This window comes from Cyprinus carpio, chromosome A15, assembly GCF_018340385.1.
Source record: "Cyprinus carpio isolate SPL01 chromosome A15, ASM1834038v1, whole genome shotgun sequence".
Taxonomy (NCBI): Eukaryota; Metazoa; Chordata; class Actinopteri; order Cypriniformes; family Cyprinidae; genus Cyprinus; species Cyprinus carpio.
The window spans coordinates 23709104-23735845 of NC_056586.1; the positions used below are offsets into that span (position 1 = coordinate 23709104).

Sequence of the window (26742 nt, forward strand, 5' to 3'; positions counted from 1 at the left end):
TTTTGGTCTGTACTGTATATTAAAAAAAGATCAAAACCTATGATATCCCAAAAAACTACAACTCCTAGCATTTAAGAGATACATAAGATAAACCAAAATTAAGAATAAGCCTGAGAAAAAAGGTAGGTTTTAATCAATGCTTTAAAAAGGCTTAATGTAGGAGAAGCTCTGATAGTTAAAGGTAAGTGTGTTCCAAAGTTTTGGAGCATAGACTGAAAAAAACCTGTTGCCTTTTGTTTTCGGGACATTTAAGATCAAGATCTGAGTGATCTCTGAGAAGAATAGAAACTTAAAAGTTCTGATATATAGTTAGGGGCAAGTCCGTGTAGAGCTTTAAACACGTACTGTATGTTAAAACCTTGAAATCAATTATTTGTGTCACGGGAAGCCAACGGAGAGAGGTCTGTAGGCTACAGGTGAAATACGTTCTCTCTTTTTTGTCCCAGTCAAGAAACGAGCTGCAGCATTTTGGATGATCTGTAATCGTGAGAGTGATGACTGACTAATCCCAGCATACAAGGCATTGCAATAATCAAGCCTTGAGGAAATAAAAGTGTGAATTGGAAAAACATTTGTTCATCACTTTGGGAGAACGCTCTCTGTTAGCTGGATCAATACATCCAAGCGTTGATGTATTGTTGAGGTCGCCTTGTGTAATACAACAAATACAAAACTTTACACTCATGAATCTTACAGTAATATTTTGTCAATCTACGCTTAAAATGTGTTCTTTTAAAGACACTGACTTTCAAAGGCAAATTTACATGCTAGATATAAAACTTAAATCCTCTAGTTGTTGTACATATAATATGTAGCATTGTGTTGTAAGTTTTTATATTTTGTTTAATATTTCTTTCCAAATGAAAGACAAGCTGGAGGTTATCCTAACGTACTTTATAAGAATTATATTTCTCAAATTTTGTCTTCAGGAAAAAAAAAAGCAAGAGCATAGGGAGTGCTTTCAAGAATACAAAACATTCTAAGCTTTTTTCGTAAGTTTAAAAACAAGAGGATTTTGTAACTTCTTTAAATGTAATATAATATGTACTGTACATGGAATTCATTTTATAGAGTGAATATATAGTTTATAGGTTATAGACTAAATGTTAACAGCATCAGATTAATGTAGTACAGTTTATCATTTATGTAAAGTGTGTATTATTAATGTGGCTGAAATTTCTGTCCATAAAAACATGAACTCTCTCTCTCTCTCACACACACACACACACACACACACACACACACACACTCTCTCACACACCAGTCCTCTCTCTCTCTCTCACACAAACACTCTCTCTCTCTCAGCACACACCACACACACACACACACACACACACAAACACCACACACCACACCCACACACACAACACACCACACACACACTCTACTCTCCACCCACACAGTCTCTCTCTCTCTCACACACACACACCACACAGAGAGAGAGCGAAAGAGCGGTGTGTTTGTTTGTGTGTGTGTGTGTGTGTGGTGTGTGGGTGTCGGCGAGAGGAGAGAGCCCGGAGAGGGAAGAGAGAAAGATTGTGTGTTGTGTGTGTGAGAGACCGCGAGACGACGAGCGAGTTGTGTGGTGTGTGTGTGAGTGTTGTGTTGGTGTTTTTTGTTGTTTGGTAAGTGGTGTGTGTGTGTGTGTGAGAGAGACAGAGAGAGGTGTATATTGTAAAGTAGTCTCTAATTTTCAGGTGAAAATTAGGTGACTAAATAGTAAAGCTTATATTTGTACTCTTAGCTGTGATTTTAAGGTTTAATAGCCGCTGCTGATTGGCTGCGTTCTCTCTCTGTCACGTGACTGGAGGCGCTGTAAACACGGGGAGTCATGTGACCGCAGCCGGAGAGGAAGCTTCAATCACGGGGACCATGTCGGAGCGGACGCCGCTGCTGCATTACCGGCTCTCCGCCAGCGTCAACGAGTCCGGTGAACACCGGGACACTCGGACCGGGAGGGATGAGGACGAGCACCGGAGCCCCGCGGCCGTCGGACGGAAACCCGCCGCTAAACAGCCGCCTAAACTCAACATTTTCTTCGGCGTGGTGATTCCAACACTGCTGTCAATGTTCAGTGTGGTGGTGTTCCTGCGGATCGGTGCGTCAATCACTATCTATCTATCTATCTATCTATCTATCTATCTATCTATCTATCTATCTATCTATCTATCTATCTATCTATCTATGCAGTGCTAGCTATCTATCTATCTGTGTCCCCGGCCTGTTGTCTGTATATCTAATCTATCTATCTATCTATCTATCTATCTTCTAGTCTGCTCTGTCTGTCTGTCTGCTATGTAGTGTGACTTCTTAGTAAAGCTATCTATCTATCTACTCTAGGCTATCATAGCGAGGTCTATCATCTCTATCTATGCTGATTTGCTGTCTGTCTCTATCTATCTATCTATCTGGAGTCGCTCTAACTATCGGAGTCATGTCTACTATCTATCTATCTCGTACTGTCTGAGACCGTGGATATGTGTTTCATGCTACTGTCTGACTGTCTGTTCGTCTGCGGACTGTCGTGTCGTCTGTCGTCTGGATCTTCGTCTATCTATCTAAGCTGTTTCTATCTCTTCGGCTTAGCACGTTTCTATCTATTATCGGGACTATCGTATCTACAGGGATCTATCTATCATCTATCGGATCTATTGTCTTCTGTCTGTCTATAATGTGTTTCTGTCTGTCTGTCTTCTAATCTATCTATCTATCTTCTATCGTTTTGCTGTCTGTCTATGTGTTTTTGTCTATCGTAGCTTGTGTCATCTTCTCTATCTATCTAGCTATGGCTATCTATCATCAATGTATCTATCATCTATCTAGCTACTATCTATCTATCTATCTATCTTATCTATCTGTTTCTGTCTGTCTATCTATTATCTATCTGTCTAACTAATCTATCCTATCTATCTGTCTGTCTGTCATGTCTATAGGTGGTTCTGTCTGTATCTATCCTGTCGGTCTGTCTGTCTGCATCGTCGTCCTATCTATCTATCTGTTTCTATCTTATCTATCGTATTTCTATCTATTTTCTATCTATCTATCTATCTATCTGACAGTACCTATCTATCTATCTATCCTCATCTAGCTACTATCTATCTATCTACTGTCTGGTCTGTCTGTCTGTCTATAGTGTTTCTGTCTGTCCTGTCTTCTGTCTGTCTGTCTGTCCTGTCTATCTATCTAATCTCTCTATCTATCTATCTATCTATCTATCACTATCTATCTAGTCTATCTGTTGCTGGTCTGTCTGTCTAGTTTTTCTTCTCTATCTATCTATCTATCTATCTATCTATCTATGCTAATCTATCTATCTATGCTATCTATCTATCTAGTATATCTAGCTGTCTATCTGTCTGTCTATCTATCTGTATCTAGCCTATGCTAGGCTGCTATCTATCTAGTCTATCTATCTACTCTGGTCTATCCTATCTATCTATCTATCTGTCTGTCTGTCTGTCTATATGTGTGTCGATCTGTCTGTCTGTCGGTCTGTCGTCTGTATCTGCTGTCTATCGTATCTATCTGTTTCTATCTATGTCTATCTGTTTCTATCTATTTATCTATCTATTCTTGCCGGATCGTTTATCAGTTATCTACTGCACATATTCCCTATCATATCTTAGCTATCTATCTATCTCATTGTCCTGTCTGTCTAGCTGTTTCTGTTCTAGTCGCTTCTGTCTATATTGTGGTTCTCCATCTTCTTGGGTATTCTATCTATCTCCCGAGTACTCTAGAGTGCCTATCAATGCCTATCAAGTAAACCTATCTATCTATCTATCTATCTGATCTGTCTGTCTTCTGAGTCCTGTCGTACTAGCTATCGTCGGTGTCTATGCTTATCTGTCTAGATCTACTATGTGTTTCTATCTGTCTGTCTGTCTATCCTGTCTGTATCTGTCTGTCTGTCGGTTTCGTCCCTGGTCTATCTATCTGTTTAGCCTATCTATCTGGTCTATCTATCACTGTTTAGTCTGTCTATCTATATCTGTTTCTGTCCTCAGAGGTGTTTCTTATCTGTCTGTCCTATCTATCTATCTATGTATCTAGCTATCTATCGAGCTATCCTATCTATCTATATATCTATCTTATCTGTAATATAACATTTGTTCAAAGTTATTTGCACTCAAAGTTACGAAAAAACTTTCCAAATTTAAACTAAAATATAAAATAACTTCAAACAAAAAAGTCAGTACAAAAACGTTATTTATATGTCAACATAATGGGAAAAAACAACAGCACTTATTTAATAATGTCAACCGTAATGCGAATGTACTCCGGAACATTCTGGCAAGGTTCTCTCAAAGTTACGAATAAACGTTCTTCAAGTAACAATAATATAACATTTTTTTTTAAATTATTTGCACTTTAATAATGTTCTCAAAAAATCAGTACAAAAACGTTATTTATATGTCAACATAATGGGAATGTTCTCGGAACATTCTGGCAAGTTTCTCTCAAAGTTACGAATAAACGTTCTTCAAGTAACGATAATAGAACTTTTTTTTTATTTGCACATCTTTAATAACGTTCTCAAAAAATTAGTACGAAAACATTATTTATATGTCAACATAATGGGTATGTTCTCGGAATGTTCTGGCAAGTTTACGAATAAACGTTCTTCTAGTAACGATAATAGGACATTTGTTTAAAGTTTTTTAGAAAACCTTCTAATAACAATCACAAAGAAAATATTAATAAAATTTTCAACATATAAATGTCAACATAATGGGAATGTTCTCGAAATGTTTTGGCAAGTTTCTCTCAAAGTTACAAATAAACGTTCTTCAATTAACGATAATAGAACATTTGTTCAAAGTTATTTGCATGTCTTAACGTTCTCAAATGATTAGTATGAAAACGTTATTTATATGTTAATATAATGGGAATGTTCTCGGAATGTTCTGGCAAGGTTCTCTCAAAGTTACGAACAAACGTTCTTCTAGTAACGATAATAGGACTTTTTTTATTATTTGCACATCTTTAATAACGTTCTCAAAAAATTAGTATGAAAACATTATATGTCAACATAATGGGAATGTTCTCAAAATGTTTTGGCAAGTTTCTCTCAAAGTTACAAATAAATGTTCTTCAATTAACGATAATAGAACAATTAATCCAAAATATAACATCATTTCAAAACTATCTCCAAAACATAACTACCAAAAAAGATTAGTATCAAAAAAATTTATTTATTTGTCAACATAATGGGAATGTTCTCGGAATGTTCTGGCAAGTTTCTCTCAAAGTTACGAATAAACGTTCTTCAAGTAACTATAATATAACATTTGTTCAAAGTTATTTGCATACGTTCCCAAAAGATTAGTACGAAAATTGTATTTATTTGTCAACATAATGGGAATGTTCTCGGAATGTTCTGGCAAGTTTACGAATAAACGTTCTTCTAGTAACGTTAATAAAACGTTCATTCAGGGTTATCTGGGTTTTTAAATAATGTTCATAAAACGTTTGCACAAAAACATTAGTTATACGTTGTTCATGGACCGCTTTAGTTGGATGTTTGTCTAACATTTTATTTATTGTTACTGCTTGTTTTAGAACATTCAGAGAACTCTCAGAAATAAATATGACTGAACATGAGATAAATGCCACAAGGATGTGGTTTTGTGTTATTAAAATAAGTGTAAACCGGCTTTACTTGATGCTGACACATTATGAGCCCACATTATTTCCTTTTCTGCACTATTATAGTGTGAACAAACAGAAACTCGCACAGTTCCCTGTCATACACCACGATTAGCATTGATCTTTGTGCAGTCTGATCCACATAGACAGTTATTGGTTTCTGTGGTCAAGAATCGTCCACAGAGACAGGGAGAGCGTCTTTTCTGACATTTAAAGTGATTCGTTACAGTTTGTTTTGTGTGCCTTTTAGAAACCAGACACAAACAACAACATGACAAGCAATTCACTTTTAAACAAATACTGACACAAAAGCGCTCAAACAAAATATTAAAAACAAATCAAAAATGAAATCCAATTTTAAATAAAAGTGTCTGCTAAATGAGTAAATATACATTTAAAATGGGCTTTTATTTTAAATTTCATTTTAGTTTACATTTTAATAATTTTATGGGTTTTTTTGGTTGTATTTGTTTTGTATTATTCTGTATAGCTTATGTATTTTTATTGTAGTTTTAGTTTCAGTTTTGTTTAGTAACGGCTCTGATGGTTAGTCTGAGTCTGAGACTGATCATTGATAAACAGCTGAATGTGATGTAATATATGAGATTATAAATGACAGGAGTCTCTGAATATTATGAATGTTTAATCAGTGTGTACAATACATAGTAAACGCCGCCACAGACAGGCTGTGATCTGTTTGTTATTCTTGATCATTTGGCATTTGTGGTTTTTTTTTTGTTAATCCAGTTTGATGCCACACTACATATAAAATAACTGCGAATAATTACAACACACCACACAACACACACACACACACACACACACACACAGATTGGCTTTGAAATGACTCCTTCACATCTGCAGGTTTTAACTCTACATGGGTTTAATATTTGCTTTTGTTTGTGTTTTAAGCACACCGGCTTAGTGAGAAGCCACTGGGGTAAGAGATGATCATGTCTTGATTTGCTCTATTTATCATATGTGACAGGCATTCAGCCTGCATGTGAAAACACACAGACACACACACACACACACACATTGCATGTTAGCGAAGTCACATGAAAGCAAACCTGACCCTGTGTGTTTTTAATACATGTTTCTACTCGTATTGGGAAGAAGATGCATAAGATGCGCGTCTATTATGCGTCGGCATTTAACACGGAATAAGAAAATAAATAAGTCAATTTCGACTGTTAATCAAAAAATATCTCCACCATGCGGAATAAAAAAATTAAAAACACAACTGCGAATAATAAAACTAAAAAAACAATTTCCACTTTTAATCTAAAAATTTAATATTTAATTTAATTGATTATTTTTTTTTTTCTCACACATTAAATATTTTAGTATAAATTAAAGATATAAATATTAAAGATTAAAAAGTTAGAATTGTGAGATAAAAGGTCACAATAATGTTTTTTATTTTTTATTCCGTGGCAGAAACAAAAAGTCAGAATTTTAGGAAAAGGTTGCAATTACCTTTTATTCCGTGGCAGAAACAAAAAGTCAGAATTTTAGGAAAAGGTTGCAATTACCTTTTGTAATTTTTATCGGTGGCGGAAATAAGCATCCATAGTGTGAAACCCTGAAATACATTGAAAAACAACTTTCACTCATAAAATACATTTCAGTAAATTTCACAAATAATTAAAGAAACGGCAAGTAATGCATTCAATTCAACATCAAAAATACAAGCAAAATAATACTCAAAAAACATACCACAATAAAATACACTATTAAAATCAAATTTGTATGTGAAGTATCATAATTAATGCATAATATGAAAAATCAGTTTTAACAATATCAGTTTTATGACAAATCAAGACAGGGTTAAAGAAGTTTCTATAATTTGTCTTTACTAAAAGCCTTTAGTATATAATGAATTAAAAAGTATTCATAAAGAATGAGTTGTAATGCATAATCTCTCAGTCATAAAATAATTGTAAGGTATTGATGATGGTTACAGTTATTCATGAGATCATAAATGAATAGATAATTATAAAAAAATTATAATACTAATATAAACATTTATTAATAATAACACATGAGATCATACAATGCATTATAATGTGCATTAAAAAGCATGATTAATGTATTAAAACTACTTTTATAGTGCATTTTAAATAAAGGCTTAAAGTGAAGTGTTACTGTGTAATTTTTTTTGGAAAGACATTTTTAGTTTTTCGTTGGATGAGTGCAGCTCATTGAACAGATTCTGATTCACGTCTGCTGTGACTTACACCGAACTCAGCACCAACACATAACATATAACATCTGAACTAAGAAACAACAACACCAAAGACAGACTAATGATGCATGTTCAAAGTGCAGTCAGGACACTTTTACTGCTGAAGCTGAAGTGTGTCAAAATTCAAAAAATTCAGCATATAAACAGAACAAAAATACAAAAAATAAACATAATAAAAGTAAATATAATAAACACACTTACAAAAATTCCAAAATGCCTGTTATGTGAGTGTCAAACTTTGTCTGCATGTTTGTGACTTAAAAATGAGGAAAATAAGACACAATTTGAAGAATAACACAACTAGGTTACAGCAATACTTCACTCAAAAACGAAAATGTGTTCACCCTCAGGTCATCCGAGATCAGGATGAGTTTGTTTCTTCATCAGGTTTGTAGAAATGTAGCACTGCATCAGTGTCTCTTCAATGGATGCTCTGCAGTGAATGGGTGCCGTCAGAATGAGAGTCAAAACCTGCCTGATTAAAAACATCACAATAATCAACAAGTAATCCACAGCACTCCGTCCATAAGTTTAACATCTGGAGAAGACACAAGAGGAAACACATCCAGCCTTAAGATTTTTTTAACAAAATAGGAGTCAATAATACAACTTCATGCAGTGAAAAAGTGCATTTCCTGTTTGTCTCTCACATCAAAAATCCAGCCAAATATTTGTTCAGAGCTGTTTAAAAACGCTGCTTGATCCTGTGCAGATTTCTCTCCTGATCAACAAAAGACATATTTTTACTGGAGGAAGTGTTATTACAAGGATAAAACGGACTCTATGTATACATTGATACACTAAAAAACTTGTTAATGCTGGATGTTGTTTTAATCTTTTGTCTTCTCCAGATGTTAACCTGATGGACTGGAGATCTATGTGGATAATTGTGATGTTTTTCTCAGCTGTTTGGACTCTCATTCTGACGGCACCCATAAACTGCCAGAGCATCCATTGGATGAGACACTGATGCAATGCTACATTTCTACCAAAAAATCCGAGCACATTTGGGTGAACTAACTATTAAACAAACAAATATCTGAAACAAAAACCAAACTCTTTTCTTTCTTTTGCATGCATTTTTTTTTGTCAGTCATGTTCTTTATCAAACAAAATATTTAAATATAAATCATACATAATATATGAAACTGTGACTACTAAATTACAGAATATGAACCAGCACTTTTCGACTGTGCGCGATTTTCACTATCATAATAATGGATGCCGGAGAAAAGCATAACATCCTTGCAATGCCGTGTACATAAATAAATAATAAAGTTAAAAATCTTCGATTAGTTCAGTGAACAAGCTACGATCTTGTGTATTGCAAAGTTCTAATATAATAAAAAAAAATAAAATGGCTCAGGGGGGTCGTGATAAAGTCAAAATCCGAATCTTATAATATAATCAATTAACCACCAGTGAGTATACCTGGCCAAACTGAACTTATAATGGTTGCCCTCGTACAATACTGTTAGATGTGGAGGCCAGTCTGGACAACCTTCGATGATAATGATGGTAGCTGTCTGAATTTAAAGTTTGTTAATTGTATGGTGACATAAGCATATGGAATAATTGAATGGTGACTGAAAAAGCTCGTGGTCATTAGTGTGACTGAGGGCACATGAAGACCACTGTGGCAAACGTGGTAAAATCATCCTCATACGCCACATGTATCTATATTCAATTAGGATAATTAGAAGTGTAATAATTCATAAAAAAGAAAATAACTAGAAAAAGTAAAAAATACAATAATAACAAACATAGATAAAAGAAAAAAGAATTAATCTCGATATAAAAAACTTCTAATAAAATTTATATTAAAAAAAATATAAATTTAAATTATTAATAATAAAAGAAATAAAATAAAAAACACAAAGTTTCCCCCGTGGGTAGATAAAAAAAATAATTACATAATAAAAAAATAATAGTAATAAATTACAAGTACTTCTAATAATTTTAATAAAAAATAAAAAAATAAAAAATATGCAAAAAAAAAAAAAAAAGTAATGATAAAAATATATTATGAGCTTGTCAATCAAATTAATATAACAAAAAAATGAAGTTAAATAAAAAAAATATAAATATTATAAAAATTAAAGAACAATAATATAAAATATAAACAATATTTTTAATAACATTAACTATACAACATAAAAAACAATATAGAAAAAAAAAATATAATCTTATTAAAAAAAAAATAAAATAAAAAAACACGTTTTATTTCTTTTAATTATTTTCTAGCATCATTAATTACAATTAAATAAATGAATAAAATATGTATTTATTTATTTATGTTTATATTTAATGTTAAATAAATGAATAAAATATGTATTTATTTATTTATGTTTATATTTAATGTTTTGTTTTAATTTCCAGCATCAAAGGCTGTTAACTGCAATTAAATAAAAGAATAAAATATTTATTTATTTATTCTCCAGCAATAGTGGCTATTAATTGCTATTAAATTAATAAAAAAGTTTATTTGTTTGTTCATTTACTTATGTATCATTTTCCAGCAACAATGACTATTAATTGCTATTACATAAATAAAATATTTGTTTGTTTTGTTTATTCATTTATTTAAAATTACAAATCATTTAAATTAGCAATTAATTTAAAAAATGAAAAAATTACACAATTTCTGCTAGATTTATGTTTTAGAGTTTTTTAATGTTGACTTGTGTTATTATTTCTCTCAGATGGCTCGTCGCTGTCTGCATCTCGGTACATGGTTCTGCCGACCGGTTACTGGTGGTCTCTGCTGTACGGCACGGTAATTCACCTTCATTCTTGCTGTTTGTGTGTCTTATCGTGTCTCATATCTACTCAAAAAGAAACCAAACCACCACCCTTCCTCATCTTCATCATCGTCATAGTGGTTTTGGGGACCATCTTCATCAGTTTCTTCATCGTGCCGTTTCGAACAGTCCAGCTGCCTGGCCACAGAAACGCCTCCATCGGCCCGACAAGCGCAAACTTCACCGCAATCAAGACACACACACTGAAAATAAACAAGGTGAAAGATTACACAATTCACAATGTTTAATAATCAACAACCATCATCTCATCGTATCATGACCAATTAGATAACATAAGAGAACAGAGAAATGGGAATCACACACTTCTGTAAAAGACCAAAGTCAACTTCCTGAATGAAGAAACAGATGCATTAACTTGATATTAATTAACCAGCTTCATGAATAACCTAGCTGATCGTCACACATGTACAAACAAACCTAACAACGTTTTTAGTGACATAACATTAGATCAGCTGTTCTCATATTAGTGTCACTGTTAAAGTAGTGAAAATAATCACTAACACCACTTTTAAAGTGAATTTTTTTATTTTTTCTAGAGTCACTAACAACACACGTTTTTAACCGTGACTTTTTTAATTTTTTTAAAAATACACTTTTATTTTTTTTTTAGCTTATCAAGACTGTGAGTTGGAGAAAAGCTGATGAATAAATCATAAAAATGTGAAATTAAATTGAGTAAATTTTAAATAAAAATACACTTTTATAAAAAAAAAAGCTTTGAAAATGAAATCAAATGCCTACTAAAAAAGATAATCATTACATATATATATAATATACGTATAGCTATAAGTATATATATATATATATATATATATATATATATATATATATATATATATATCATATTATTATATAGCTCTATATACAGTTTACAGGTCAAATAGTTTGGAAACATTACTATTTTTAATGTTTTTGGAAAGAAGTTTCTTCTGCTCATCAAGCCTCGCATTTATTTAACTTAAAAAATACAGAAAAAAAATGTAATATTGTGATATATTATTACAATTTAAAATAATTGTTTTTAAATTTTTATACTTTTAAATTATCATTTTATTTCTGTGAATGCAAAGCTGAATTTTTTAGGGTCATTCTATCACACATGATCCTTTAGAAATCATTCTAATATGATGATTACATTATCAAAGTTGGAAGCAGTTCTGGCTGCTTAATAATGTTTTCAGCACATGTGATACTTTTTTAGGATACTGTTGATGAATAAAAAGTAAAAAAAAACAAAAAAAAAAAAAACAAAAAAAGAAGCTATGTTTTTTAAATTCTAAATATTTTGGTAATTAACTATATACACTACTGGTCAGTAAATTTGGGGTGTCAGTAATTTTTTTTTCTTTTTGTTTTAAATAAAATCAATACTTTTATTCAGGCAAGGATGTGTTAAATTGATTAAAAAGTGATAAGTAAAGAAAATATATTATTAGAATATATGTTTATTAGAATTTTTATTTTTATTTTGAATAAATGCAGTTCTTTTTATTAACGAACCTTTTATGTCATCAAAATATTAGACAGCAGAACTGTTTCCAAACACTCATAAAAATCAGAATATTAGAATTGATTTCTAACTGATCATTGTGATAGACAATGGATGTTACATGTGACCCTGAAGGCTGGGAGTTAATGATGCTGAAAATTCAAGCTTTGTGCATCACAGGAAATAAATTCAGTTTTTTAAAGATACGTTCAAATAGAACAACTATTATTTTAAGTTTTGTAAATAAATATTTCACACTATTACAGTTTTTTTTTCTGTATTTTTTGATCAAATAAATGCAGGCTTGATGAGCAGAAGAGACTTCTTTCAAAAACATTAAAAATAGTAATGTTTCCAAACTTTTTTTCTGGATAAAATGTCTGCTAAATGAATACATGTAAGTGTAATTATTATGATTATTAACACAAATGCTGGGTTGCAGAAGTCACAGACAGTTGATCTAGTGTGTGTGTGTGTGTGTGTGTGTGTGTGTGTTTAGCTGACTACACAGTGGACTACACTACTGGAGTCATGATGTCTTTCGCCACTGTTTTTGCGGTGATGTTTAATGTTTTAACGGGCTTGCACAAGGAATCATGGCTGGATCCACACGTTCTGGTTGGGTGTTGAGATTTACTGGACTGTTTTATTGTCCCCCCCCCCCTGGGTTTGTTAGCTTTTTAAAGTCATTTTCTACAAAAACCCAGTAGGATTTTTCCATTGGCTTTTGGATTATTTCAGAAAATAAACCCAAAGGATTATAATACGTACACATTTAAAAGTACACAATTAAAAAGCTAAGCATAGCCTATAAATGAACCACCAACTTCACCACCGCTGAGCTTTCCAAAACTCCTTCAGTCTTTTCTCTTTCAGACATTTTCCCAGAAAGTAATTATAAACTGTCTGTTGTTTCAAACTAGTGGAAAGAAAACTCTTACGTCTGTAGAATTCAGTTACAATACTTATCTTTAAAGAGTTTTTTCTTCACTTCAACAGCACTTACATACACTAAAACTTAGAGTTTTATTTTCTTCACGTCAGCAAGCATCTTAATTACACTACAACCGCTTAGAGTTTTATTCCATCTCATATATATCTGAATGATTTTAAATTGCACTTTATCTATTTGCTTGTGTCGATTTCAGTTACAGCCTTTTTAAAGGCCGTTTTTACAAAATTATACATCCTTTCTAAACTCCATCATCACAAAAATACACCAAAACTCTCCACTTCAGCAGCATTTACATTCACCAAAACTTAGAATTTTATTAATTCAGTTACTCTCTATCATTCTGAAGGATTTGCTAGAAAGGGTTTGTTCATATACATTCAAAATCCCCGCAGTAAAAACTTTTATTCCTAAAAACATGGCGAAATTTTTTTTTTTTCTGTCTTTTGACAGTATTTTTTGATTCAGGAAGTGATAAAAAGAGAAATCCAAAATCCCCACAGTAAAAACCTTTAACTCTAATATGTCAACCAAATACATTTTAAACCTGGCTTTATCCAATGTTCATTCATTCTCTAGAAATGTACACAAATTAGTGCAAATTTAATTAGATAATGCCTCATTTACATGGTTAAACATAATGTTTCAGAAAACTTGTAATACGGAACATGTTTGCAGTTCTTAATGCACTCAATCAACTGGGGAAGTATGGTGAAGTGTATTAGTTAAGTTTTTTAACCTTTTCACCTGTAGTGTTGTGTTCCAAGGTAAAATGTATTTTCATGTGTGTTTGTATGTTTAAGGTGATCTGAAGAACCCGAGCTACTCCATTCCTCGTGGAACCATCACAGCTGTCATCTTCACCTTCGTCATCTACAGCCTGCTGAGTATACTGATCTCCTGCACCTGTGACCGGTAATTTACATATATACACACACCCCCAACACATACTGGTATCTATTGTTTGTGGGGACATTCCATAGACGTAATGGTTTCTATACTGTACAAACTGTATTTTCTATCCACTTAGCCTAAACCTACCCCTTACACAAAACTTTCTGTGTGTGTGTGAGTGTGTGTATGTATGTGTGCGTATGTGTGTGTGTGTGAGAGAGAGAGACACTGGAGGTTTATGAAAAGAAAGATTTTTCTGTTGAATGATAGAGAAAGATGTGAAATTGTCTGATGTCCAGCTCTGTCTGTCTTACTCTGCTTTCAAAAAGGTCCCCACAAGGTCAACATTTACTGGCATTACGATATTTGCGGGGACATTTGTTCCTCATAATGTAGGGAATACCAGGCACACACACACACACATTCACAGAATGAAGCCGATGAAATAATGAAAGTGAAAGATAAACTGCTGAAACCTCAGAAAGTTTTTGGCACAAAGCTAATGTGGATTGCAAAGACTAGAGCGGATCTGAAAGCTGGATCATGTGTGTGTGTGTGTGTTTAAGCAGAAGTGTGATTGAGGTCACATGACACCCCTCACATCCAAAACAAAAAAAACAAAACCACACATCAAAATTTAATTGAACACAATTCAGTTTTTAGATTGTTAATTTGTAGGTTGCAAAGAATGTCAGTTTTTGTGCTTACTTGTTCTTTTTTTGCCATTTTTGTTGTGATTGCGGTGGCCAGAATTCTGAAAATTCTACATATGTAGTAAATGTAAGTGTATGGCTTTTAGTGGCCTCATGTGACGCCTGGATTACTTGTTCCTCACATGATGTGCATGAGGAAAGAGACCACTGTGTGTGTGTGTGTGTGTGTGTGTGAGAGAGAGAGAGAGAGAGAGAGAGAGACACACACTGGAGGTTTATGAAAAGAAAGATTTTTTCTGCATCACAAAAAAAGAAATATAAATAAACTTTATGTACAGTCCATCTTCTTCCTTACTCACTCTTCCTACTTAAATAAAATTAACTCACTTCCACATAAAAAAACAATATTATATCATCATCATAATAATAAAGTATTTTTATATATAAAAATATATAATATAAACTTATAATAGTTATATTATTATAATATATATTATCTATATATATATATATTATATATTATTATCTATCATATATAGTATATATATATATATAGTATATATCATATATATATATATTATATATATATATATACTTAGTATTATATTATATTATGTCGTTTTTTATTCAATTTTTACTTATCTGTTTTTGGTTATTTTAGTACATCAAAGTAAAGCTCAAAATGAAATAAAATTTGTGCCTTGGTGACTAATCAGAAATTATATCAAATAAAACAATATATTTTATTTCAAGTAATTAAATCCCTTATTGTAAATGCATTATTCCCCCTAAAAACAAATCCAAAATTCACTCTTAAAAACTTACATAAATTTATAATGAAATTTTTTCACCTTAAAAGCTTGGCTGAAAAGTACTGTGTTATAGATCTGCTTATATATATATTGAATTAGTTTTAATTTCAGTTAATTATTGTAGCGTTAGTAATTTGGATTTTTTTTTTGTATTTGTATTAGTTTTTTAATACGTTATTTGATGTAAATTTTATATAAGTCATATGTATTATATTTGAGCGCATATTTGCATAAGTTTATTTTTAGTATGATCAATTTTCAAAACGAAATGAAAATGAAATTTTGTCTGCAGCATTCACTCCTAAAACTTACTGCGTGTTTATTATTTTATTTTATTTGATGTTTATTTTATTTCAAATAATCTTTGTGTTCTAATTTTAGTTAACAGTAATAATCCTGATTTAAGTTCAGCATTCACTCCTAAAACTTACTGTGTGTGTGTGGCCTTTGGGACTTTTAACTGCCTGCTTTAAATACCATGAAATTTGAAGTGTCTGTTTAATGTCTGAATCATCACATACAAACCTAAAACATGATTTTTAAGTTTTAGATCCTTAAAACAAGAAAAAACAATCAATTATTTAATTTGAACAGCAGAGTTTATCTGTGCTGGATAACAGACAGAATAACATGAGATGGATAAGGTTTAGATTATAAAAATAAGAATTAAATTACACCAGCATTAGAGATTAAAATCCTTTTTTGTTATTATTAAAGCCATCAATCAGCTTCTCATCACTGTCATTCAAAATGCGAACACTGTTAGCCGTGGAGACCCTCTGCCCGTCACCATGACAACAGAGGAGGCAGGTGGTCCTACATTAAAGATTAATTCACCTAATCAAGTGAAAATAAGACAATTTGTGTCAGTGGAGGTGGATGCAGTGCTTTAGTGACAGGCAGATGGCAGTACGACACTAAACCCGCAGACTCACACAAACACGCACGTAATGTGCTTATGATGAAAATAAGGGGAATCACTGGAGAAATATTGAGAAATATTCAACCGTTTTAAAGGTCACATCTAGAGAAATCAAATTGTCCTTGATCTTTTGAAATAAAAGTGTTCATTGCATGATAAAAACATAGGCCTACTGTAAGTTGCAAAACATCTAATGCAGAGGAAGTTAAATAGTTAAATAGCAAAAATGACTTCTTCTGAACTTTTGCAACTTTCTGACGTTAGGTAGATGGACATAATCACATTTACATGACTGTATGGAAGCTCATTTCTGCTGCACAATAAAAATAAATAAAGAAATAAATAAAAAGGTAATTTATTACAATTCTGAATTTTTATCTTAATGATTTTTTTTCTCCCAAATTTGAAAGAATAAAGCTCAGAATTGCGAAATACAAACTTGCAGTTCTCAGAAGAAAATTCTGAATTTTGAAAAAAAAAAAAAAAAAAATTATTCCATGGTTTTTCTCACAATTTTGAAAACAACAACAAAAAAAACTCAGAATTTTAAGATATATATACTCAGAAATGTGAGGAGAAAAATGTCAGAATTGTGAGAGAAAAAAATTGCTGCATTTACATTTTAATTTTTTTATTCTGTGGTGGAAGCAATTCAGACTTTTTCTCTTGCATTGTTGAGAATAACGTCTGAAATGTGAGATATAAACGTTCAATTGCAAGAAAAAAGTCAGAATTGTGAGATGAAAATGTGCAATTTCCTTTTTCTTTTTCCATGGCGGAAACAATTCAGACTTTTTTTACTCGCAATTTAGAAAAAAAAAAGTCCAAACTGTGAGATATAAACTTATCGATTTTACTCCTTTTATGTTGACCAATCAGAACACAGCTCATTTGCATACAGCATTTGGAATGAGTCTTAAAGGTACAGTAGCAGAAACACTCCATTGTATTAGAATCAGAAACTGAAGGAGCTTTATTACCATGTGTGTAGTATGTTTACACAAACAAGGAATTTGACTAAAAATTTGACTTGGTGAATTAAAATACAGTAAATAATCAAGCGATATCGACATGACGAGAATCTTAACAAGTCAAAAATATAAATGAAACATCAGTGACTGTAAGTCAGTTATAGTGCAATGAATCAGCAGTGATCGTAAACCAGTTGCCGAGCTAAACAATGTGTGTGTGACAGAAAGAGAAAGGAAACGTGTGTGTGTGTGTGTGTGTGTGTTTCTCCCAGGACTGTCAGTCAGTTATAGTGTGTTAATTTATTCATTCAGTGTTTAATTGTATTAGTTTAAATCTGTCATTCATCTTTTGTGGCAGCGCTGTGAGAGAGAAACCCCTGAACATCTGTCTGTCTGTGTTTCTGAATCTCACTGCTGCAGATGATGAACTTTGACCTCTCGTTCTCTCTCGTTCTCAGTGTTTTCCAGTCTCTCTCACTCTTGATCGCATCTCTCTGAGAGCTGAGCACATATTTAAAGGCAGATGCCATTTGCACTTTACACACTGTGCCATTCAGAGTTAGTTCTTGTAAAAAGAGCTCAACGTATGCGTTAATTTTGGACAAGAATACATAAAAAATAGAATATTATACAATGTATAATACAAATGTTGTTTTTCTATGTGATACTCTTTAAACTGTAATTTATTTCGTGATGCGCAGCTGAATTTTTCAGTCATCATTACTCATTCTTCAGTGTCACATGATCTTCAGAATCATTCTAATATGATGATTTGCTGCTCAAGAAACATTTCTGACTTATTATCCATGTTGAACAAGTTGTGCTGCACAATATTTTTTGTTGAAACTGTGATGTCATTTTATTTTTCAGGATTCATCAGAGAATACGACAGTTCACGAGTACACGATTCTATTTGAAATAGAATTCTAAGCGTAACATTATAAATTTCTTTACTGTCACTTTTGATTAATGCATTCTTGGATGAATAAAAATATTAATTAATTATATTATTATATTATATTATTATTTAAAAAAGGAAGTCTTACTGGACCCTTTGACGGATCTTTAAAATATTAAGTACTTTTAGATTATGTAATTATTTAATTTTATTATTATTACCTTCCTGAAAGGGATCGTTCACCCAAACTCAAATTATGTCATTAATGAACTTCCACCCTCATGATCCCCGTTCAAACCCGTGACGACCTCCGTTCATCTTCGGAACACAGTTATAAGAGATTTTTATTTAGTCCGAGCGCTTTCAGTCCCTCCATTGAGCATGTATGTACGGTATACTGTCCACGTCCAGAAGTAATAAACACATCTTCAAGTAGTCCATGTGACATCAGAGGGGCCGTTAGAATTTTTTGAAGCCTCGAAAATACTTTTGGTCCAAAAATATCCAAAAACTCTACGTCTTATTCAGCGTGTTCTCTTCTCTTCCGTGTCTGTTATGAGCGCGTTCACAAACGTCAGCTTAGTTATATCCGTCGGAACGAATCCTCGATGTACCGATCTTCGTGAACCGTTCAACACCAAATCAAACTAATCGTTTGAAACGGTCGCGTCAACAATAAGCATAATCCAAAAATGACTTAAGCTGTTAACTTTTTAAAAGGCTGACACTCCTCTGAGTCAATCAACCAATATCCCGGAGTATTCATTTACTCAAACAGTACACTGACGAACCGAGCAGGATAACGAACTCAACTGGACTCGATCTCGAGTCAAGACCGTTGTCTGTCGGACGTTGCGATGCGAGAACCGAGGACTGTGATACTGCGCATGGTTGATTCAGAACTTACAACCGCGCGTCTGAACTGAACTGGTTTCTTTGTGGTGCTTGATTCGTGAACCGTTAAGGTGTAATTATCTATGAGCCGGGCAGACCGTATGCTTCAATCAAGGGCGATCATCGCACAGAATTCATTACGTCGAGCGCAAAATAACTGGTGAAACCGTTTTCTTCAACCGGTATTATGAATCCAACTGTTCCGAGAACGCGTTTCGCGAGAAGACCAGAACTTCCCATCACTAACCGGTGATCCAAAAACCGTGCAATTGTTCTTGACTCGAGAACGAGTCAATGTTTCGTTCGTTACTCGGCTCGGTTCAGTCATGTACTGTTTTTGAAGTACTGAATTACGCCGGGATATTGATGTATTGAACTCAGAGGGAGTGTCAGCCATGTTACAAGTTAACAGCTCAAGTCAGTGTGGTTAATGCTTATTGTTGAGCGCGAACCGTTTCAAACGATTCAGGTCTAAACGGTGACTGGTTCCAGAATATCCGGTTTACATCGGTGATTCGTTCGCGAACCGGATATCAATAATCTTGACAGTATTGGTGAACGCCTCTCATACAACACGGAAGAAAGCGAACGCGGAATAAAACGTATGTTTGTATTTTTGGCCAAAATTATTTTCGTGCTTCAAAAAATTCTAACGGACCCTCTGATGGGTCCATGGACTACTTTGGGAAGATGTTTTTATTACCTTTCTGGACGTTGACAGTAATACGTACATACAATTTCTCAATGGAGGGACAGAAAGCTCTCGGACTAAATCTAAAATATCTATATTGTGTTCCGAAGATAACAGGTCTCACGGTGTGGAACGACATGAGGGGATTCTAATGACATAATTATTGATCTTTTGGGTTAACTATCCTTGATCAAGTGCTATTATTATATATATATAATTTTAATAAATTATTATTTAAATTTAATTTTAATAATTAAATTGTTTTTGTTGATATTTAGATTTTTTTTAAATGATTATTTAGATTTTATTTTAATACTTTTTGCTTTCATGTTAATTTTAGTAATTAATTAATTAAATAGTTTTGTGTATATTTTATTGTGCGTGTTTGTTGGTTCTTTTAATGACTTTGTGTTGTTTTTTACATGATGCCTAACTTGATTTTTTTTTCTCTGCAATGTTTAGTTTTAGTGTTATTTAGTACCTGAAGTTAAGTTACAATAAAGGAAAATGGGACAAAAATGTTGCCTTGGAAAATATGTATGGGTTTGTTTATATATATATGTCAGTTAAAATTTATTTTATTAGGCATTATTATATAGATAATATATATATGATATATATATATATATATATTATATATAATCTATTATATAATATATTAAGAGCATATAAATATATATATATTCAGTTAACAATGTATTTATAGGGCAATATTATATTGTTTTTTTTTATGGGTCGGTTATAGTCAACATAAAAACCCCTTTCTGATGTTTCAGTGATGCCTTTAATTTCAGTTTAGTGTGAATAAATGCTCTTTTTAGACTGGATAAATGCATCAATAATCAATACGTTTTATTTCCGAAAGATCAAGAGAAGTCCCCTTTAAAGGGAACGCTTTTGAAAAGCGATATGTTTCTGCTGATTGTTAGAGACGGATGGAGAGATAGAGACGGAGGCGTGATGGAGACGGAGGGCCGTGATTGGGGCTTGTTAGCTATCGATCGTTTTTCAACAACCCCACGACCTGCCACCGCCGATGTTACGGGACTAACTGATCATGTAGCACTGTTGTAGATCATTGTACCACAGTTGTTTTCATTCCTATGGGTTGTGAGACGATCTACAGGGCTCCTCATCCTCCTTTGGCATAAAGTTTTAAACTTTTCTCATCTCATCTTCACATCACAATTGCTTATGTCGCACGGTAAATCCCAAACACATGGAAAAATGAATAGTGGTTTGAAAGGCTGCCCGCTGCTAAATTTAAGCATTTTTTTTTAGTTTATTGCAATGTAGTCTAAAACATCAGATTAATTAATTAATCAAGGAAATAATTGACATCACATTGCAATCATAACAAACTATTATTTTTTGCAAAAGCCTTAAATTATTTCAATGTAGTCTAAAACATATTTGAGATATTTGATTTGATATGGTATTTTTGCTGTACTATTAGTTTTTGTCAAAGTCTTGAATTAGTTTTTTTTTTTTTTTGTTTTTTTAGAGATCTTTTTAATCTTTAAATTTAAGTTGTGATAGTTTTTACGATAGTAAGAAGTTTTTTTATTTCCTTTTATTTTAGTATTTATTGATTTCACAGACTTGTGGTGTTTTTATGAATTTTTACTTTATAGTTTTATTTTAGATTAATACGAATTAAGTATACTAATAGTGGGTTCTCTTTTCTGTTTTAATAATTATATGTTTTATTCTTAGTTTAAAAATTACTTTTATATTAATAAATGTTGCTGTAGCAACTAGCTGCAATAAAATGTTATGTTTTTTAAAACTTTTTATTTTATTTCAGTTCATTTTTATTGTGTTTTATGTAAATGTTTTTTATTCTTAGTTTAAAATAATAAACCTGTAATTGACAATAATTTATAAAACAATTATCATGATATTTGTGAGATGCAAACCTAAACGTTTGGTCACTTTATCTCTAAAGTTGATTTCAGTGTGAACATCTCTTAACTGTAATTTCCTATTATGACTCACAAAAATTATATCTTCCTTAAAAATTAAACAGTTATTGTAAAGCAAAAAATTATGATGCATTGTTTTTAATAAAACACATAAATAAAATCATGGCAGCCATTGTAAAGCAAAAAATTATGATGCATTGTTTTTAATAAAAACATAAATAAAATCATGGCAGCCTTTTATTTATTCTGTTTTTGTTAGTATTTGTTTTACTTTTATAATTACCCAAGAAAAAAAAATGCACAGTACTAAAAATAGGCTTTATTTTCTTTCTTTAAATGATTTCTGATTTTTGATTATTATTTTTTATTGTATTTTAATTTAAACTAATTAAATTAGTTTTATTGTATTTAATAGGTTAACCTTTTATGGGTTAAGACATGATGTTAGAATTAAACAATAATGTAATAATGATAATCTAATAATCTTTTTGTTGCCAGATCCTGTGATTTAAAAAAAAAAAACAAAAAAAAAACAAAAAAAAACTATGATCTTGTTGAAAAACTAAAGCCACTAAGTTTGAGATTCTTCGGAAGCATTTAATTGTATTTAATAGGTTAACCTTTTATAGGTTAAGACATGACGTTAGAATTAAACAATTTAAATGTATTTTATTATTTTTAAATTAATTAAATTATTTTTAATTTAATTAATTTTTTTATTTTTTATTTTTTATTTCATTTAATTATATTTTATTTTATTATTAATTTATTTATTTTAATTTAATTTAATTAAAAAATATATTTTTTATTTTATTTGCTGTGTTTTTGGGTGATTCAGCATGGTTCGAGTGTGAGTTTGTGATGTGATGAATGGATGCCTTCATAACTTTCTCTCTCTCTCTCGGCTCTACTGCTGCTGTAAACTAGTTAACTAATGACTTATAGACAGATTTGATAAATTAAGCTCTTCATAAACTTTTTCACTATTCACAACTTCATCTATATACGATCGATGGCGAGGATGAAAATGACACGTCTGTCTCTTGTTCTGTTTTTCTAATAGCTGTGTTTGTGTGCAGCTGTCAGTATTTACATTCATTCGGCTCCTGTCTGCAGAATTAATACCTCATAAAATACCTAATAAAAGAAACGGAAGGACTCGGAAGTTACTCTACGATTGACGTTTTCTATTTCATACAGACTTGTCAACTCGCGTCTTTAGTCTGTGTGTGTGTCAGAGGCAGAGATGGAATAATTGTGTGTTCAGATCTGGAGTTAGTCTGTATAATAATTAATAGAGCTGCGATGATGCTATTAAAAGTGCTGGAGCATAACAAAACTCATAAAAAATACAATAAAGAAAAAAGAAAAACCTCTCTTCACACTGCTGTTTCATTCATCCATCACTTACTTCTATTGATAGTAATAAATAATCTAGATCAATTAAATAACATCATCATATACGCTCCCTCATCATAATATCTAAAGCTATACAATGCAATTAAACTCAATGGAGTCCAGCTTCTGTTGTGTTGCACAGAAGAAAGAACGTCATACATGAGCTTGAGCAAATGATGATTGTTTAAAAATAAACCAGGACAAACCAATATTTTATTACAATTTTGAAAAAAATAAGAAAAAAAAAAAGAATAAATAAAAAACAAACTTAAAAACAAACTTTGAAGTTAACATTTTAAAGTCATGCAGTTTATAGTCTAAACAGATCAGTGTTATTTTTTGTATCATTATTTATGCACTCTTTCAGTATTTTATTTTATTTTATTTTGAATTACTGTATTTTTATATTTTCATTTTTGATTTATTTTTCATTTTTTGTGCTTTTGTAATTTTATTTATTATGTCTTAATTAGTATAAGTAAACATGTTTTTAAGTATTGTTAGTACTTAAAACTGATTTCAATTAGTTGCAAAGCAACGTATTTCTAATGTTTTTCATCTAATATTTTTATATTAAAATTTATATTTAACTTTTATCTCAACTTATTTCAAAATTATTTAAACCGATTTTATTTTAACTATATCAACAATAAAACAGATTCTAATATGTTTCTAGTTGTTTAGCGTAAGATATTTATTTAAATATTTTATTTAAATAATTTTTTAAAGATATTCCCATGCATTTAAATTTAGTTTTAGTCAGTTTAGTACTTAAACAAAAATTTGAGATGTTGCCTTGGCAACTAACTAAAATAAGTTTAAGTTTTTAATTTAATATTTATATTTCATTTAAATACCAAAAATATTTTTTTAATGTTATTTAACTATAACAGCACTGAAGTGTAGTATCATTGATATAATATTATAGTTTTTATTAATCAATTTATTTTGAATTCATTTTTATTTTCATTTTTCTTAGTTTTAGTAAGTTTCTTGTGTGGTTTTGTATTTTATAACATGTTTCACTTAACGTTTAACTAAAAAAAAAAAAAAAAAAAATATTTTTAAACATCAAAAATTTAAAAATTTCTAAAAATTTAAATCAATTACACATAAAATCAAATTAAACAAAACGTTTAAGTAAAAAAAAAAAAATTTTTGTTTGCAAATGTGTTGTTTGCATGTTCTAAAAGTACCTTAAGTTTTAACCAGGTAATTTATTTTATCTAATTTAAATAAAAGTTTTAATACAAGTTTTAAGATATTTCCATGCATTTTAGTATTAGACTTATTTCAGTTATTTGCCATGGCAACATCTCTAATTTTACATATTTCATTTAAAAGTTTTTCATTTAATATTTATATTTAATTGTAAATCTAGTGCTCAGTTCCATGTTGTATATTACATTTACATTTACATTTAATCATTTTGCAGATGCTTTTATCCAAAGCGACTTACAAAATGGGAGAGTACAACCTAAAGGCGATTCTTCTTAAAGAGGCAAACAGAGCACAGGAAGCTTCGCGTAAGTACCACGTTTTAGATATTGTTCAGAATAAGTACCAAGCTAGAAACGAGAAATCAATAAAGAACAAGACAGTTTTTTTTATGATAAAGTCAAGTAGCTTGGAAAGAGATGAGTTTTCGCAGCTGGCCGCTTTGAAGATTGCTCATGGGATTCAGCATTCCGGATGAGGCGTGTGGAAGATCAATTCCACCAGCCAGGAACGGATTGACACGAGAATGTTCTGGAAAGTGATTTTATGCCTCTCTGTGATGGTCCCACGAGGCGTCCCTTTCTAGTGGATCTCAGTACTTCTGGAGGGGATGTACATTCGTATTAGGAGTGAAAGAAGGCTGGTGCGCTGAGTCTGTGGCTGTTCTATATGCAAGGCATCAATCCGTCTTGAACTTGATGCGAGCCGCATAACCGTAGCCAAGTGCAAGGAGATAAAGAGAGGTGTAACATAGGCTCTACTGGGCTGGTTGAAGACCGATCCATGCTGCTGCGCAAGTCTGGAAACATTTTGTAGAGGTTTGTCATTGTGCTTGAACGGAACAGTCCAGCCGAGAAGATTGCAGTAGTCATGTAGTACCAGCCAAGAGATGACACAGGGCGGGGCTGGACAAGAATTGTTCTGCAGCGTGTCTCCGTTAGAAAGGGCCTGATCTTTCTGATGTTGGTGCAATGCAAAAACCGGCAAGATCGAGCAGGGTCTTTTGCAATGTGGGTCTGCGACGGGCGCTGGTCATTCAAAGGTTACAACCAAGAATTTTCTGACTGGAGTTGAGGGGGTAAGTGGAAACGAACATAGCTGGATTGGGAGAATCATGCTGGTAGAGTTGGAAGTGGGCGGGAAGACAAGAACTCAGACTTTTGTCAGGTTGAGCTGATAAGGTGATGTTTCTTTGCAATGCAATGCTTGAGATTGTTCCACCAGAGGACAGCCTGAGATCCGTGCAGCTACCGCTTGGATCATAATGGTTTGAAATGAGAATATAGAGCTGTGTGTCATCAGCAGATCCAGCAATGGTAGGAGAAGCAATGTGCCTGTAAGGGGTGGACCCAGTGATGTTCGGTGTATATGGAGAAGAGGCGAAGGGTGGTCCAGAACAATACGTATCCGCTAGAGGAACCCCATGACGCATCTGATGTGCCTGGATCCCCAAGCACACCTGAAAGACCTACCAGTGAGATAGGGTTCAAACCATCGAAGTGGAATCCCTAGGATGCCCCAATAGTGATGAGAAGGCTACAGTGAGTATCTGATTGATTGATGGTGTCAAAGCAGCAGATAGATCCAGCAGCAATAAGAACGAGGAATTTGGGAACATCAGCTTTTGCAATCCGCGAGGGCTCCGTGAACCGACAGTAGGCACAGTCCTCAGTTGAATGGCTCACGCCGCAAACCTGACTGGTTTCAGCATCCAGTTTGTTTGTTTCTGTGAGAGAAAACAATGATAACTGGTTGAAAACCAACTCTTTTGAGGGTTTGTTGCTGTATGGGCGGGGACAGTGTCTCTGTTTTCTCTCTAACAGTCTCAGATTGATGATGTTTTCTCTGTTTTCTCTCTGTACCCGAGTCCTCAAGATTGATGATGTTTCCTCTGTTTTCTCTCCAGGGTCCTCCTTCAGCAGGATTACGGTAGGTAATCCACACACAGGGAGAATCACGTCCGAACTGGCGGATCCGTTCGGACGATTGCGGGCGGGAACTCGTCCACCGATGTCGGCTGCCATGAAGAAACCTGATCGGAAAGCGTGCCCGCGTGCTCTACGGCTCTGTTCCCGAGAGCGACCTGGCCGCGGTGGAGCGCCCTGCAAACACTCGCAGAAACGCCTCGCCACAACACACCACTGTGTCACATAAAAACAGCCCAGTGGAAATATGAAGGAACTGCCTGGTTTGAGAGAATCTAATGACAAAATAGATAAGAAGAAATTATAAAATGTAAAAAATTATATGTAAAATATAAAATGGAGTGTGTGTATCATATATATATATATATATTATGGATATAT

At 32.6% G+C, this 26742-nt stretch overlaps 1 protein-coding gene across 1 annotated transcript in view; it reads left to right on the forward strand.

The window, feature by feature from the left end:
• The first annotated feature begins 1819 nt into the window (after nucleotides 1–1819).
• The window catches only part of LOC109054195 (solute carrier family 12 member 9-like), a 46951-nt gene continuing 22028 nt past the window's right edge, over nucleotides 1820–26742 (forward strand). Inside the window, 8 exon segments of the mRNA XM_042771739.1 lie at nucleotides 1820–2098; nucleotides 6562–6589; nucleotides 10600–10673; nucleotides 10735–10869; nucleotides 13964–14075; nucleotides 18283–18311; nucleotides 24670–24744; nucleotides 26343–26579. Coding sequence (XP_042627673.1) covers nucleotides 1873–2098; nucleotides 6562–6589; nucleotides 10600–10673; nucleotides 10735–10869; nucleotides 13964–14075; nucleotides 18283–18311; nucleotides 24670–24744; nucleotides 26343–26579 — 916 coding nt within the window. The 5' untranslated portion in view covers nucleotides 1820–1872.